The following is an 18,408-nucleotide window of genomic DNA, read 5'->3' on the forward strand; positions in this document are numbered from 1 at the left end:
AAAGAGTCATTTGTTTGTGATTCTTACTACACTGGATTGCACTGTATGTTTTTAATTCTCTAAAAATAACCAGCTAAAAAGAGTCATTTGTTTGTGATTTGGACTACAGTGGTTATGCTCTATCTTTTGATTCACTGAAAAGAACCAGTTCAAAAGAGTGTTTGTGATTCTAATTACACCGGTTATAGACGGTTTCAACGGCAACAACATAAACAAACGTTACTGCGCATGCGCGCTTTTGTGGCCCTAACTTAACTTCCGGTAGACATCCAAATACAATCAGTAACAACAACTAAGTCCCTCTAGAGTAGAATATGTTTTGATAACAAGCAAAGTATGTTTGCTGAGTAAATCAGACGGACTGAGATGCAGCGATAACTACTTGGACTGACTTATTAAAAATGCAAATTCATTCTCTGCCAGCAGGAGGCGCTTTAAAGCGGAAGAACTAGAGGTTTCCCCGGAAACGGCTGTTGGGCTGTACACACAAAGCAGCGCTGAGCTTACAAACGCTGCTTTATCAGGCATATAACATGCCAGATTAAATGAAAATGACATCGAACATTTTCTAAAGACAGTGTTCCTTCAGAAATACAGTGATATAAAAACACCTGCACCTCGTTTTGATTTTTAAACATGCGTTACTTGCTCATGTTTATTCAACGAAGCCTTTTGGAAAATCAGTCAGTTTTTGATATCATGGTGGGTCGCCACAAATAAATAAATGTATGTGAAACACATCCCACGGCACAACAACCTGAGCCCAACTTCAGTTTAACTTTAACTGCGTTTGTAGCCGGCGCCACTAACAAGACTGATAAACAAACACAGACCGGAAGTTAACTTAGGTCCAGGCGCATGCGCCTGATGAAACCGTCTATACTGTATGCTTTTGATTCACTAAATAGAATCAAATCAAAAGAGTCATTCATTTGTGATTCTTACTACACTTATTGCACTGTATGTTTTTGATTCACTAAAAGTAACCAGCTCAAAAGAGCCATTTGTTTGGAATTCTGACTTACACTGGTTGCACTGTAGGTTTTTGTATTTATTTATTTATTTTTTAATAACTAAAAAGAACCATCTCAAAAGAGTCATTTGTTTCTGATTGTGACAGCACTGCACTCTTAGAAAAGATGTGTTAAAAATGACACAACCTGTGTTAAATTTTAACACATTCATGGGTGAGTCCAGGGACAACGTTTTTTGAGTTAATTTTTACCCATTCATTGTGTTGATGGTTTTAACACAGTAAATGTGTCAGAAAGGTTATCACAAAGAAATGTAAACATGTGTATAATTTAACACATTATGTGCTGTCCTTCACTACATACATTATGTTAAAAAAAACATACATAAAATTCTAAACAAAATGTTCGTATTTGACAAAATGAATGGAAAAATCATTGGTTGTTTAGCTTGTTGTCAAAATATTTATTATGATGAAATATCAACAATTACATAGAACTGCAGAAATGTCCAACACAGGACAAGAAAGTTATTTTCATCTCATTAGGTTACATGACACATAACCCCACCTTCATAGTCATTTCACTTTTTTCAAAACTTTGCTGGATTGATGTACACTGGTGGCCAAAAGTATTTTGAAAGATGCTCAAAAAATATTTCTTATTAGCAATGTCTGTACTCCTCCATCTTTTCCACAGCATAGGAGTAAAAGTCATTATCAAAATAACATCAGAATGTTCCCTGGTCTGTCTGCGTGTCCACAAACACAAATGTACTCAGTCCTTCAGTAGAGATCCCTGGTTCCAACACTATATTAAGACAGAGTGGGAGGAGAAAATTCCACATTAGTGTCAATTTATATTTAACCTACATTTTTAAACCTTTTTTACTCTAAGATAAGAATATATACATTTGTAAGTAACAGCTTGTCAATAACATATACAAACATTTCAGCTGAACTGTAAACTAAATTATGTCAGATTTAATTTTAATACTTACATATTCTAAATTCTGTCCAAAAATGCTGAGATCCATAGAGAGAAAGACTCCAATTGAGGATTTAGCCTTCAGCTTGTCTGCAGTGAAGGGGTAGCTGTTTGAGACAAAAACACACTAAGACACATGCAAGCAATCACTATGTGATGATCTTCCTCCTTCCTACAGTAGTTAACCCACCTGTGCGCTGATGTTAGGTACCTTCCTGGTCATGTGGGACTGCAATGGCAGAGAGTCTTCTGCCAAATGAAAGATCAAAATAATGCTAAAATATAAACTAAAGATTATAAACTAAAGAATGCTTGATTTGGTATGAATGAATGATTTAGTGTGAGTTTTATTGCAGTGCTTACCTGAATGGTGAACATAGAAAGTGGTCTATCTTCTGATTGGTTCATTTGCTGTGTAATAAACATAATGTTAGACATCACTTATTTGATATGTTAATGTTAGAAAATTTAGATTGTAAGCTACCTGGTCTGCACCAGTGGCTCCAAAGCACTTATAACATATTGCTAATCATTTCAGCAAACTTTTAAATACTTTAGACATAATAAATAAAGAGCATTGCTAGCACCATTTCTTTATTGACAAAAAAAAAAAGAGTCTAAAAGTGCGGTCATATTTACCACTGCTTTGCGAAATTTTGCTTTTCTAAATTCAGCCATTTGTAAAGGTGTCTTCTCTCTCGGGAATTTCGAGTGAAAGTGAGAAAAGATTGTCTATTTGAAATCAGTTTTCAACGCGTTTTCGCTGCGCTAACCAACAGAAAGCTGCTTGATTTACAGTAAAGTTAATGTTATTGACAATGACCGGGTTTTGCCCATAAAATTTCGCTGTGACCGCACGTTTAAAACAGTATTAAAACAACAGCAGCAGTTGTTAGAGTGTAAGTTGTTAGCACTGTAAATTAGAGTGTTACACATAAAATGTGTATTTTTTTTAACACATCTTTTCTAAGAGTGTGGTTGTGCTGCATGTTTTTGATTCACTAAATAGAATCAACTCAAAATACTGATTTGTTTGTGATTGCGACTAAACTGGTTGCACTCTATTATTATTTTTTTTCTTGGACTCACTAAAAAGAACCAGCTCAAAAGAGTCATTTTTTTGTAAACTAGACTACACTGTATGTCATTGCATTCACAAGCACAGCTCAATAGAAATACGTGTTTTCTTGCCATTATGTGACCATACACGGCTTTATCTTATTACATTCACTTTGGAATGCAATTTCGCATTTTATGACTCAATATAGAGATCCCTGAAATTCAGGTCACGATTAATAGGAAAGTCGATATTTTTACACAACCCATTTTCTGTGCTATACTACTATCTGCAAGCAGAGCGTGCTTATGGGGGTCACAGTGGGTCGGTGGTGTGTTTACAGTAGTTGGCCGGTTTCCATACAGCAAGTCTGGATGGTAATTAGCACGGGATAGGCTCAGCTGACAGACTGCAGCGTCAGACACCCCAGCACCCTTCAATCCCCCACCACACGGCTTAGTGAGGATTACCGGGCATACCATCACTCTGCCCCGCTCTCCTCTGTCTTCATCGGCGCTGAGGGACATGGAGAGACCACGGTCCACAGCGCAAACAAATTACACGCTCAGCTAAATGGCATGCTGGGTATTTATTTGCAGGAGAGACACTCTCAACGGGGTTTACTAGGAGTTTAGTTTGGAGGAACCGTTGAATTCTCAATCCAAACAGACGGCCGTTTTGTTAGTTAGAGTTGTAGTTAGCTTCTGGAACTGACGCTGTGAGACCAGACGTGTACTGCTGGGTATTGAAGTGGTACTGAAAGCTGGGAATCGTCCTACATGGGCTGATCTTCGAAGGAGGAGTTTTCTGCCTCAACTGGCGCGATGTGATGAGCTTGCTCGGTACATTGCAATTGTCTTTGTTCAGATCAAACGCCTTTTCAATCTGACAGGGCCATTTTCTAGCTATCCCAGTCCCTTGGTATGATTCCTTTTTGAATTAAATTTGAGAATAAGTAGCAAAGCCTTGCTAATGTGGACTTACTGTACAGAAAGAGCAGGTTTGGGAGGGGGATTCATAAGGATGGCTAATCTTCCTCCACTGCTGCAGCAGAGCACCTGTTCTCAGTGACTTTCAACAGTAAGTCAATTAACTCTAATTACAGCTTGTGGCTCAAGGCCCCGCAGTGAGAGGTAAGACATCAGGACGATCTACAGCCCCACACTCAACCCTGAGACATTGTCTTCTCCCCAGTAACCTGCATCCAACCACCCACCTCATAAACATCATCCTCTAATGTTTAATTAAGACTGCTCCTACTGATATCAGACCTCAAGCACACTGTGTCTGGCTTGCTCATTCACTGAGGTGTGCTGTACATTTTGTTACACTGGAAGAGCAAAATACTTCATTGTGAATCTGCTCTGTTTTGTTTGTTCATTTCGTTGCATGAATAAATAATGATATAATGTAATAAAAATAAATAAATAAAACACTGTAAAATTAAATCTTTAGCATATCTCAAAATAAATATCCACTTTTTTCACACTGTACATTCTAATGTCAAAATTTTAATGTATAATTTAAAACGATTCATTTTAGTTACTCAGTGTTTTGTTTTTATTTTAGAGATGTAGAATTATTATTATTATTATTTTATTTTTGTAAAATATTAACATTTTCATCAAAATATTATGATCCACAGAAAAATAATAGCATGAAGAATTGTCTTTTTTAAAATAACATCAAATGTGACAAAATAACAATAAATGATTATTATTAACAATAATAATAATAATTAAAATGTGTATTTATGTTGTTATTGTTTATTGATTATTCATATAAATAAATAAACAGAAAACAAAATTTTTCTCACTTTCTCACTCAAGCAGGATCAAAGGTACAAAATAATAAGTTAAACATATCATTAAAATAGTATAGAATTATCATTATCAATGTTATTATTTTTATTTTATAGTTACAAAATAATTGCTTATTGTTATTCATTCATATAAATAAATAATAAACAAATCTAGGGCACACTTTATTTTAAAGTCCAATTCTCGCTATTAACAAACCATTAACTACAACTTTTGCCTCAATAAACTCCTAATTTGCTGCTTATTAATAGTTAGTAAGGAGGTTGTTAAGTTTAGGTGTTGGATAGGATTAGAGATGTAGAATATCAGAATATGTGCTTTATAAGTACTAATAAGCAGCCAATATGCCAGTAATATGCATGCTAATAAGCAATTGGTTAGTTGAGAACTGGTCCCTATACTGAAGTGTTACCCAAATCTATTATATTTAGATATCTATCAATTTATACAAATATATATATTTATTTATACTTCTCCTCTTTTTTTGAGTGAACTGCTGCTTTAAAGAAGAATATAGAGAGTAAGGGAGATGAGATATCTGCTTTGTCACTGATATGTGCGATCGCCAGTCAGAGAGCGAGTTCTATCTCTCTGATGTTTAGTCACCCATATCTGCATTAAGCACAATTAGTATCCTGCAGGCAGTGCTCAGTCTCTGCGTGGTGGGAGGTGGCCCCTCCAGTTTTGAGCTGACATCGCAGACCGCCAGGCATCTGCACCATTAAAGGTAATAACATATGTAAATGAAATGAACTTGTTTTTGGCAAGGGATATTCAAGTCATTTGAATTTGTCTTAGTCACACGTCGTGGCAGCCTGTGAGCGAGTGGTCTAATTTATCTTCTCCAAGACGTGCCATGATTAAAGAACACATTTCACTCCACACTTCACAGTTATTATGATGGTGGCAGTGGCAGTGGCCACTCGTTGCAGTGGTATACGTTTACTGAAGCTAAATTATAACTGCTAACTGACACTAAACACTAACAAATAAGTGATGATGGTTTTGTCAAGATGGTAAACCTCAACATCAGCAACTTATGTTTCGAACAGGAAGTGAAGACACACTTTTAAAACCATTGAAACAGACCAGCATAAACAACTACTAGCTAACTTGCTAACCACTTTAGGTTGATTTAGGGTTAGCTTTCACACTGGAAGATACAAACAAATGGAAATATCATCCATTTCGCAATACACACTCACGTGACGTTGCTGTGCTACGTGGTCACGAAAATGTATCATTTGCACATTTTTAATCATTGCGGTTAAAAAAGAAGTGATTTTAAGCGGTTGAAATGCAATCAGCAGCGAAAAAAAACTCATTTCGCTATATGTGCACATGAAGACGGTGCTCATAGAGCGTGGGAGTACTGAACGTGGGAGTTATTTTTGACGCTTTTTAGGCCTTGAAAGGTTAAATACACACACTTTTATGTGTCAAAATGCCCTTTTTTGCAAGTATCCTCATAAACACAGTAATTTAGGTTTTAAGTGAATGAAAACAGGGTTAAATACACACTTTTATGTGTCAAAATGCCCTTTTTTGCAAGTATCCTTATAAACACAGTAATTTAGGTCTTAAGTGAATGAAAACAGCGGAGAAAGAAAAAATGTGTAAAAGTATATTGGATCGGGCAGTTCTTAAAGTGACAGCAATATAATATTCTTGCTGTCTGTCATTCATGTTAATCAAACAACAAAAGAGAGAAAATCTCTTGCTGACTAAATCACTTTTGTAATATATCGTTACCGTGAAATAAAATTACTCATATCATGATATAAGATTTTGGTCATATTGCCAAACATGGAGTATCATTCTAAAGCAGTACTTCTCAACCAGGAGGCCAGGGCCCACTAGGGCGCCCCAGCAAACTTTCAAAATGGCCTTAAGATGGAAAAAATATTTGATCTGGTTAAATTGAAATCCTTATCCTTAATCCTAATCCAATAAGTCACAGAAAACTGGAAAAGAAATGTGGACTTTGGTTATTGTTGTGGATGATGTGGTATGTGGAGTCAAAAAGGTTGAGAACCACTGCTCTAAAGCTAAATGTTATCATTCACACCATCACAAGTATAAAATTCCTTGCACTGTCAGTGTTTTAAACCCAAGCGTCCTGTCTGTTTATCTGTGTACAGCTCAAATGAATCAAAGTCAATCTTTAAGTGGGAGCAGGAGGTCAGTAGCACAGGGGGCTTTATCTTGCTTCATGGTCCTTGAGATGGATGCTTTGCTCTTGTTCTTCAGTCATTCACTTTGGTTGCTGCTTTGTAGTCTCCCATCACCTTTGGCAGAGTGTTTACACGTACTTCTGAGACAAAGGTCGGCAATACTCCTTTTTCTAGATCACAGCTGTTTTATTTATGCTGCCCTCTGGTATAGTCACATTTTGATCCCGGAATAAATGCAGAAAATCTCCCCAAAAGAAGACATCTGATATGTATCATGTAGCCTTCTTAGACATAAATAAAGCATCCTTAGGTGTGGATTATACATGTCGCTTCCTTTGTCAACATCCATAAACTCGTACTTATGTTGGATTTGCCCTGTCTGCTTGGGTTCATGTGTGAATGTCTCTAATCCTATTAGCTTTATGAATTGTGGCATTACATACAAGCTTTCTCATCAACACTTGTGAACTTCTCAAAGTGAAGCATAACATCTCAAATAATTAGTTTCATGTCCAAAGCTTTGTTTATTCAATTGTCTGTCTCACACATCTCTTTAATCAGCGTTAATGCCCATCTGTTGGTTCTGCGTAGTGTGGACCTTTCTAACAGATTGTAAATTCTAACCGGTTTTCTTTACGTTTGGGTCTTCTGCTTTGATTCAGGGATTAATTATTCGGGATAAGCTTCTGAAAATAGTTTGGATGGTGCCAACGAAAGTTGTGGGCGTTTGTAATTGTTAGTTGAACGAAGCTGCTGTTGTTGTTCGTTGTTTTTGTTCTTAGTAAGTTGGCACGAGGAAGCTGGTGTTTTTTCAAAACTTTGAGGGACGGAGCTGCCCTAAATATCAGGAAAGTGGGAGGTTGATGCTAGTCACTTCGCTCCTGAATTTCTCCAGATCACAGAGTGTTAAAATAGAACCTCAGAGCAATTCTACCATCTGTTCTTACAATATGGTGCCGTGTAACCTTGAGAAAATCGCAAAACAGTTGGCTATGCCTCTTTTCCCTAAGCTGTTATTACTTTTTGTAATTGCCTTCAAGTCAGTTCTGCTTTAAAATATAAAAATAGTACAAGCTCTTCGGTTAATAGGAGTTTTCACAATCTTTTTTTTTTTTTTTTGGTCCGTGTGAAACAGTATAGCTACTACCAAGTCATTACCACAGCTTGTTAGTCTTTTTTTTCTTGCCTAAAGACAGAACATTATTGCTGCATCCTCTGCACATCATGCATGCATAGACTGAGACTGAATACTGGAACTGGAATAGTCAGCTCAATCGGACCGGATGATCAGCGTGGTAATGAGGCCATCCAATAACTTTCTCTCACCCCGAACGCCCTCTGTGTTGGCATCTGCTGGAAATGTTCCACCTAGAGGGCATCCCAGGCCCTCCAGTTTCCATAGTAACTCGCTATGGGTGGTGCATGAAGTTTTTGGAGTTCAAAGTTGACATGAGACCCCAGAGATGCTGGTTCCCTTCATTGGGTGGGTTGGTAAGAAGTGAAATATTAAGCTGAAGCAGCTGTTCTCCGTGGAGTTCCTTTGTCTCATTTACTGCCAACGTCAAATTAACCACGCATGTTTTACTGTATCAGAAGGAATAACAGTTCATGCTCACAAACGTAGTTCACAGAAATTTTCAGACATGGATAAGCACAGGAAATAGAGTTGGGATCATGTTTGACAACATATTACAAAAAGTTCATAAGATATATGCTTTTACATTTATTTTAACGCAATATAATATGATAAATTACCATTCAAAAGTTTGGGGCAGTTAATTTTTTTAATTAATACTCAGCAAATATGCATATATAATGTTATTAAAAAAATATATTTTTGTTCTTTTAAACTTCCTATTTATCAGTGAATCCTTAAAAACATGCATCACAGTTTCCACAAAAATATGAAAGGAATAGTTTACCCAAAATTTTTAATTTTGTCACCATTTACTCTTTCCAAACCTGTATGAGTGTTTCTTTCTTATGATGAAAAAAGAAAATTGAATAATGCTGGTAATCAAACAGTTGATGGTCTGCATTGAATTCCATAGTATTTCTTTCCTTACTATGAAAGTCAGCGGGGACAAACAGCTCTTTGGTTCTTCAAAATATCTTCTTTTGTGTACAACAAAAGTTTGGAACGACGTGAGGGTGCGTAAATGATGACAAAATTTTCATTTTGGGGTAAACTATTCCTTTAAGCAGTGAGTTTTTTTCAACATTATAATAAAAATATTTCATGAGCATCAAATCAGCATATTAGAATGATGTTTTAAGGATCATGTGACACAGAAGACTGGACTAATGGCTGCTGAAAAGTCAGCTTTGGCACTACTGGAATTAATTAGATCTTAAAATATATTAAAATAGAAAACAGTTGTTTTAAATTGTAATAATATTTCATTGTTTTTTGATCATATAAATGCAGCATTGGTGACTTTTAAAAAACATTAAAAAAAATATTACAGACCCCGAACTTTTGTATATTGTGTTATTACTTTCTTTAAAAATACATTTTTACATTTAAAAAATAAATCAGTTCTAAAATTTATTGCAACAAAAACAAATGTTAATATGTTTATCTTTTATTTGAAAGGAACAAACTGTATTTTTTTAGTAAGCACTCTGATTGATTCAGCAAGTTCAACCAGGTGTGTAATTTTGAATGATTCATTAAAAGAATCAGTTCATAAGAGTAATTAGTTTGTGGCTAGGCTGGACCAGAATCACATTACAGGTGACATTTGATATGATTAAATGGTTAATTTTGATTATGTAGCTGTCACATCTATCGGCCTGTTTAACTAAACATAAGCTTAGGGATGTGTCGAGGCTAAAACAGACACTTAAAAGGTTCTACCCATAATTTATGAAGATTACCAAATCATTAATCACTGACAACCTGAGAACAAACCTGAAAGGAGAAGTAGATTCACGTGTAGAATCTCAGGTGCACCACAGCTAGAGGCCTGTCAGATAAAATCATGTCTTGAAATGCGTGTCGAGGTGGGACTCAGCAACTCCATGCTTTGTACCGTGTGTGTGTGTGTGTGTGTGTATGTGTGTGTGTGTGTGTGTGTGTGTGAACGTGTTTGGGTTAGCCTTAAATCTGCTCAGAAGGAATGACAGTGTACATATCGGAGTTTGCCCATGCTCTTTCATCTTCTCTTCATAGCCCGTCTAACATTGCATTTCAAAGCACCTTATTCCTGCCACAGAGTGGTAAAAATAAACTTACCGTCAGGAAAGTTTGTCAGTGGGAGAATCTCTTTAATCTGGCCCACAAAAATTTAAGCTCTCTCTGAGTTGACACCCAACGTCAGGCACACGTCAATGTGCGGACAGCTCATCTCCTCGAAGCCTTCGCGAAGCCTTGGTGATTAATAGTCGTGTGTTTTGCCAACATCAGTGTCTCTGCCTCCGTTACACAAGGATTAACACACCATCACGCCGGTTTGATGGCATGTTTCGCCAGAGTACAGAGATGAATTGTCGCAGCTGTGTATTTGCATGAATATAGTGATTTAATGTAGAGGATGTAGCTTTGTGTCAGACGTAAACACATGGATTGGTAACACATCAATGAACTTGGGAAAATGCAGAGCATGTTTTCATTAGCCGTCAAAGACATACATTTCATAGAAAACTTGACATCTAATATATGCGGGATATTACTAGCAGAAATATATGACCGTAAGTCAAGGGGAAATAGGATTAGATGTATATAAAATGTAGTATATCTTCCTCATTCGAAAGATGGCATTGTTAGCAAGCTAGTCCATATACAAGAAGCTACATTTGATGTGTCAGGCTCACTGTGTGTAGAATTTGGAAATTCAAGCTCTTTCTGCCTTGTCATTGCATTATATTTCTCTGCGCTTGACTCATAATACATGTAGAAGCTATTCATCAGCATTCCCATTCATCTCAATGGCAGTAGCTTGGCAGGGTCATGCTAACTAGCCAAACCTTTACACCTTAGTTTGACAGAGAAAAACACTTTAGCATACTTAGCATTTATATTTAGCATTTTAGCACACACTCTGTTTTCTTCATTTTCGTGCTTTTGTATTGTTATTGTGCTATATGCTATCCATCATACAATATGCTGGTTTGCTAAGTAGCTTGCAGTTATCTGTTCAGTAGGAAAGAAGATTAAGAATGAAAGCGTATGAAGCATGCTAGAGGATCGTGCTGGCAGCACAGCGAGTTGCCACCTATAAGGCTGAGCTGTTTCGGATTTATTTTGTAATTAGGTTTATCGATTTGCCGTCCTATTGTGTTTTACGTGTTCATTTGCCTCCCTTGTGCTCTCAGCAAGGACACAGCACTGCACTTTTGCTGTATTGACACTCGCTAACCATGGAGTCCAAACATTTGGCTTCATTCAGTATACAGCCTCAAGACTGCATTACCAAGTCAAAGAAGTTCAAAAAACAATATCATCACCGTACTGGAATTCTCATGGTCTGCGTTTATTTATTTTGTTCAGTTGTTCTAGGCGCTCTGGTGTTTTCAAGTGGAAATTGGAGTATTTCTTAGGCGGAAATGCTTTCAGTGAACAAACAACTTAAGTCGTAGGCAAATTTAATATGTTGGCCTTTTCTCTTCTGTGTTTTCTTTATTGTGGCTGATTTTTTACACAATACATGGATCAGGATATTGGATTACAATATTTTACTCAGATTAAGTATATACAGAGGCTTTTCAAGCTCAGGGACCAAGTAATATAGCTGGTTGGCTGGATGAGCGCACTTAAGACTTGATTTGGTTTGTGAAGATATTTTTCCTTTTTCGATTTGTGCTGAAAGTGTAAGAGCGCTGTCTGGAAATTCATTTTGAGCAAACAAGACAGAACCGCTGTTTCCTCCCACAGTACTTTAACGTCAGCGAATATCTCTAGTTGCACTTCATTCACAGACACAAACAAATAGGCATGTTCTTTGCTTGACTGCAAATACTAGAGCAAATACCTTTTTTATGTGTGTACTTCTTCACACCACCACACATGACACTTTGTATCTTGAAGCATGATGATGAAGTACTGGGCTGTAGGGCTGTGTTCAAGGTTGTCAAGGTTAGTGGATGTTTGTCGTTGATATTGTAGTGCGTTGTCCTTGTTCTACTACTGAACTACCCATTTAAAGCCTTTTAAATCCTGACATATTAAAGGGATACTTCACCCAAAAATGAAAATTCTGTCATTAATTACTCACCCTAATGTTGTTTCAAACCCATGGGACCTTCATTCATCTTCGTTCAGAACACAAATTAAGATATTTTTGATGAAATCCGAGACCTGAAACATTGCATAGACAGCAACGCAACTAGCACGTTTAAGACCCAGAAAGGTAGTAAGGACATTGTTAAAATAGTCCATGTGACATCAGTGGTTCAACCGTAATTTTAAGAAGCTACGAGAATGCTTTTTGAGCTCAAAGAAAACAAAAATAATGACTTTATTCAACAATTCTTCTCTTCCATGTGTCTCTGTTGCACATTGACTAGAATACCACGATGCATAAGATAATAGAGATGATAGAGTAGAAAAAAAACCCATAAATTAAAGTTTATCCATTCCCACTGTCATAGTAGTATCATACACTGTGAATTCAAAAGCCTTTCTGGACTTTTACATGGAAAAGAATCAACTGTTAAGCACTGAAGCTAACTTATTGAATGAATCGTTTTTCTAAATACCCATGATTGCAGTGTGTATAAACGAGCTCTGAGTTGCAGAATGCTGCTGTGTCTCATGTGGTTTGGTTCTAGGTCAATTCCTCTCTTGTCACAAACATTAGGAAACAAAGCTTTCCTGTAATTTCTTGACACATTATGTTATTTATGATTGACAAGCTCAATGACACTGCCTGCAGCGATTCATTTGACAAAAAACAGTCAGATGTTTTTCTGAGCAGGTACAGTTTCACCTTTGAGATAGACGTGTTTGCCTTCATAACTTTTTCTTGCGATGTGATGGTATGCATCGCTCATGGAGCTAACAGCCGCTTGCTGCCTGGGCTCATCTCATTCACCGCAGTTGATGCAGGAAGATGAAATGTATTAGCCTCATATCGGGAAACTAATATGCTATCATTTACAGCATTATGCTCCCCAACTGCACACGAAAGAAAATGTTCAGGGAGCTCCATCAGGTTCCTTCCATTAAACTGGAAAATTGAAGCTTAAGGTACCATTATGAAATATCAGTGTAGTTCAGAACCCCCAGGTAATTGTGGATGGAAAATAAGTTTGCGAGAGGCCTATAATTCACCATATTTCTGATAGTGCCGAGCCCTAATTGTCATATTTAGTCCGAGAATCAGCCTGCCGAACACTGAGGTTTTTCAATAAGCGCTTGTGACAGTACTCGGGGTTACCATGGCTACGGTTTGCTGCACATTGCTCTTGTACGCCAACACCCTGCGCAGCCGTTTCTGTACCGGGGTAAATACTCATCTCCGCCTGCCACATTAACGGAACTGGAAAAGAGCCAGCGCTATTGACGTGTTGTTATCTTGAGGTCCAAAAATGCACGGCCTTGTGCTCCTCGTACACCCACTGACAACATCCTTCCCAGGAGTGCGTTTTAATTGGTTGGCAGGCCCAGTCACTGGGGATGTAGAGCATATGCTTCTCTTTTTAGCTTCAAGACAGAAACTGTGATTTTATGTAAACTACCTTAGTAATTAGATAACAAAAGAAAGCTTTCTGCTGAAATGTTTCGGTTTGGATATGTAGGAGGAACATGTACTTGTTTCTATGGGTATAATTTAAGAATGGGTCATGATGGATGATAACCAATTACAGTAATTGAGGATTCCCACAGATATGGACCAAATATCAGGGGATTTTAAAAATGTCGTCTCCAGGCCTGGAAAATCTGGGAAACTTTGTTAGTGAATCTACACTACTGTATCAGAAGTTTGGGAAATTAATACTTTTATTCAGTAAGGATGCATTAAATGAATCAAAAGTGACAGAAAAGATATCTATAATGTTTCTGCACTTTATATTCATAAAAAAATCCTCAAAAAGTCACAAAATATTAAGCAGCACAGCTGTTTCCAACATAATAGTATCAATAAGAAGAATGTTTCTTGAGCACCAAATCCACATATTAAAATGATTTCTGAAGGATCATGTGACACTAAAGACTGTAGTATTGGCTGCTGAAAATTCAGCTTTGCCATCACAGGAATAAATATTTTAAATTATAATAATATTTCATAATAATGCTGTTTTCACTGTATTTTCACTGGCTCAAATAAATGAGCCTTGCATAAGCATAAATGACTCACCATACAACCATAAAACAATTTTATAAATTTTTTTTGTACATTTTTCAATTTTTATTTTCAACATTCTGCTCCAAAATTTGTATCCGCTAGATATTTCTAGATATTTAGGTTACTCTTTCGCTTTTTGCAGACATTTATGAATTTAAATCTATATATTCCAAGGATTCGTACCTGGTAAAGAAATTGAAAACTGCTCCAAAAATATCTGACATTATAACAAATGATTTTTTTTATTGATCATTCAGGCAGCTGACTAACGACTTGATTTTAAAAATGCATAGTTTTGCACTTCCCTTGTTTGATTTGTGTATTGTAGCCATGTTGGTTATTTCTGAAATATGGATTTCTCTCTGTCTCTCTTTTCTCCAGCTGCCTTGCAAGTGGAAATCACTCCGGCCCAGGGAGAGATCAGTGTGGGAGAGTCCAAATTCTTTTTGTGTGAAGGTAGGAAGATGACCCTCCTGTGATGAAACAAATGGGGGGCCACGTCACATTCAACCTTCACGAAGTGCTTTTGATTTCAAACCTGCTGTCACCACTCTGTTCAATGCATTTAAACAAGCCCTTTCGTTCTGATAGGAGGGCAAGGTTGACTAAAGCTTTGATGTGCTTATTTACAGCCGGTACATTCATTGACCTGCCTGACTTTTTCAGTAAATCGGTGTGTGATGTTTAGTCCTTGATTTTTGATCCAGAGGAGTGAAATGTAATTTTAAAGAATGATAGTAGATGAAAAGCAAAAACAGCTTCCATTATAAATGAAGAACACCTGAAATATTCAGAGGACTCATCAAATGGGGGGAAAAAGAAAATCTGACTATATTTGGAGTGAGCTATATTATTTCACTTTTTTGTTTTCTTGAAAATATTTTACTGTACGTTTACCACCTTGAATGTGTCCTTGAGTAGCACTGAATAATACATTAAATATTTTGAATATATTATGAATATTTTTGTTGCGGAGATATTAGAGAATTGTTGAGTTTTCCCTGAAACAGTTCAAACTGTGTCAGTGAATAGATTCAAAATTCTGATTCAGTGATTCAATCATATATATTTAAATGTTACCTTCATAATAAAATCATGTCAAAATGTATTAAATATTAAAATAAATGTAACAAATATATGAAAATGATTGAGAAATTTTTTTATATTTGTGCGTATCGATTATGAAATAGCTGCTGAGCTGGCGGTCTGTCACAGTCAAGTTAAGTCAAGTCAAGTCAAGTCACCTTTATTTATATAGCGCGTTTATCAATACAGATTGTGTCAAAGCACTTAACAGTATCAAATTGGAGGATAGAGTGTCAGTAATGTATAATGATAAGATTAAACACTTAATTTTCAGTTAAAGGCATTTCATTATTGAATTCAGAGATGTCATTGTCTAGCTCAGTTTAGTTTAAATAGTATCTGTGCAATCAAATCGGCGATAATCGCTAGAAATTAAGTGTCCCCAACTGAGCAAGCCAGAGGCGACAGCGGCAAGGAACCAAAACTCCCTCTGAGACAGAATGAAGAAAAAAACCTTGGGAGAAACCAGGCTCAGTCGGGGGCCAGTTCTCCTCTGACCAGACGAAACCCGCAGTTCAAAAGTTTATATTTCTATTTTAATTTTGTTGCAATTTCTAACAATAGTAGTATTATGTAGTTAGGTATTTTATTATATTTTTAGTTTTATTGTATTTTAATCGAGGTCTTCACTGGGGATATGTCTCTGGGGCTCATCTGGGTGTCCTGGTGTCCGCTGACGATCAGGGCTGCAGACATCATCTCTTGGTGCTGATCCACCATCTGATCGGATACGGACTGAGAAACAGAAAAAGAAAGAAACAGACAAATATTAGCGTAGATGCCATTCTACTTACGATGTAACGAGTACATCGTGTGTTACGGGGAGTGTTCCCGGTTCCGGTTGATCTAATTAATGCAGCCTAACAATCCTTTAACGGATTTGAATAATAGAAGCATATTACTGTTTTATGTGTAAGCCAGGCTAAAGAGATGGGTCTTTAATCTAGATTTAAACTGACAGAGTGTGTCTGCCTCCCGAACAGTGTTAGGTTGATTGTTCCACAGTTTGGGCGCTAAATAGGAAAAGGATCTGCCGCCCGCAGTCGATTTTGATATTCTAGGTATTATCAAACGGCCAGAGTTTTGAGAACGCAGTGGACGTGGAGGACGATAATGTGATAAGAGCTCACTCAAGTACTGAGGAGCTAAACCATTCAGGGCTTTATAAGTAATTAACAAGATTTTAAAATCTATCCGATGTTTGATAGGGAGCCAGTGCAGTGTTGACAGAACCGGGCTAATATGGTCATATTTCCTGGTTCTAGTAAGGACTCTAGCTGCTGCATTTTGGACTAACTGTAGTTTGTTGATCAAGCGTGCAGAACAACCACCCAATAAAGCATTACAATAGTCTAACCTTGAGGTCATAAACGCATGAACTAACATTTCTGCATTTGACGTTGAGAGCATAGGTCGCAATTTAGATATGCTTTTGAGATGAAAAAACGCAGTTTTACAGATGCTAGAAACATGGCTTTCAAATGGAAGATTGTGTATTCACTCTATCTGTCTGTCTGTCAGTTGTTGGAGATGCTAAAGAAATAGACTGGTTTTCACCCAATGGGGAGAAGCTCCAGCCAGGCAGACCAGACATCAGCGTCAGCAAGAATGACGAGTCCTCGTCGACACTCACAATCTACAATGCCAACGTCGACCATGCAGGCATGTACAAGTGTGTGGCTAAAAGCGGGGACAAGGAATCTCAGGGCACTGTCATCGTAAAAATATTCCGTAAGTAAAGTGTTTTCCTTTTAAGGGCTTATTTAGAAATCATGAGAAATGAGGAATCAAATTATACTGGACCCAGCAGTAACCCCCAAGCACAATAAATCATCTGACATTTACCGCAACATTTAATAACAAAACAACTGTACACTAGTAATGAAAGCATAAGGTTGATACACATCAGTTTTAAACATCAACAATGCATGTGGTATGAGGACAGTTGCTAATGGAATACATTTTATATATATATTATTTTTTTTGAATTTATTATCTCAAGCCCAAATGTTTTGATGCTTCATTAAAGTAAACTAATCCTGTCATAATCACTGTCTTTTTGTACTTAATTATGCTGTTCTGACAACTTATCTAATTATATATACTGTATATATTTGTAGTTAAATATATATGATTAAAATGAATTTATTTAATAAAACATCATTTAAATGTTATTCATAAACCCTATTCGGACGGGACTAGTTTTACAGTGGGTCTTTAGAGAAATGTGTGTTTCACAGACGTACTTGGTGATTTGAATCCCGTCCGAATCTGCCATGTCTGTGTTTTTCTCACACAACCTCTGTAATAATTCCAGAGCAAATTACCTACTGTTTTTCAGCAAACTCAGCGATCCTCTGAGAAAACTAATCCCGTCCGAATGCGATGTCTGTGATTGCTGTTGATATTTTTTTTCACAACGCGTTTCCTTGTGTGTTTTGGCCAACGTGAATTACCGTAGACGCTCTTACTGCACTCATGTTTGATATATTTGCCTCCCAGCAAGGAGAAAATAAGTAAATAAATTAAAAACAATAATAAAATCAAGAGTCAGATCACGTAAACCATTCAGACTGGCTATTGTAATATCTGCGTCAGGTAAAATTACTCGCGTTCATTTCTGCACTCAATTACATAATGTTTTAATTACTTTTATGAAAATTAAACACGGGTTTACTACAAATAAATAACTAAAGTAAAACTAAAGCAACCACACATGGTTTTGCTATACTTCACCATGGTATTTGTAGTAAAACTGTTATACTAATGGTAATCAATCCGAATGACACGCAATGCACGCATACAGAGCGCGTGAACTCTGAAACGCCCTGATGTACAAATCAGACCCTCCCACCTCTGTAATAAACACAGAGATGTTAGTCCCGTCTGAATTGGTACATGAAAATCGCAGACGTCAGGTGATAAGAATCGAAACTCAAACGTAGTTTAGAAAACTAGTCCCGTCCGAATAGGGCTATAAATATAAATTTTCTATGAAACATTACATAATAGTTTTTATTTAAT

General features: G+C 36.8%; 1 protein-coding gene across 9 annotated transcripts in view; it reads left to right on the forward strand.

Moving 5' to 3' along the window:
* ncam1a (neural cell adhesion molecule 1a) overlaps nt 1-18,408 on the forward strand; it is a 255,527-nt gene that overhangs the window by 152,958 nt on the left and 84,161 nt on the right. For all 9 annotated transcript variants that reach the window (XM_058757494.1, XM_058757496.1, XM_058757495.1 and 6 more), the window contains exons 2-3: nt 14,680-14,754; nt 16,906-17,115. In XM_058757494.1, coding sequence (XP_058613477.1) covers nt 14,680-14,754; nt 16,906-17,115 — 285 coding nt within the window. The remainder of the gene's footprint in view (nt 1-14,679; nt 14,755-16,905; nt 17,116-18,408) is intronic.

Source organism: Onychostoma macrolepis, chromosome 21 (assembly GCF_012432095.1).
Source record: "Onychostoma macrolepis isolate SWU-2019 chromosome 21, ASM1243209v1, whole genome shotgun sequence".
NCBI lineage: Eukaryota > Metazoa > Chordata > Actinopteri > Cypriniformes > Cyprinidae > Onychostoma > Onychostoma macrolepis.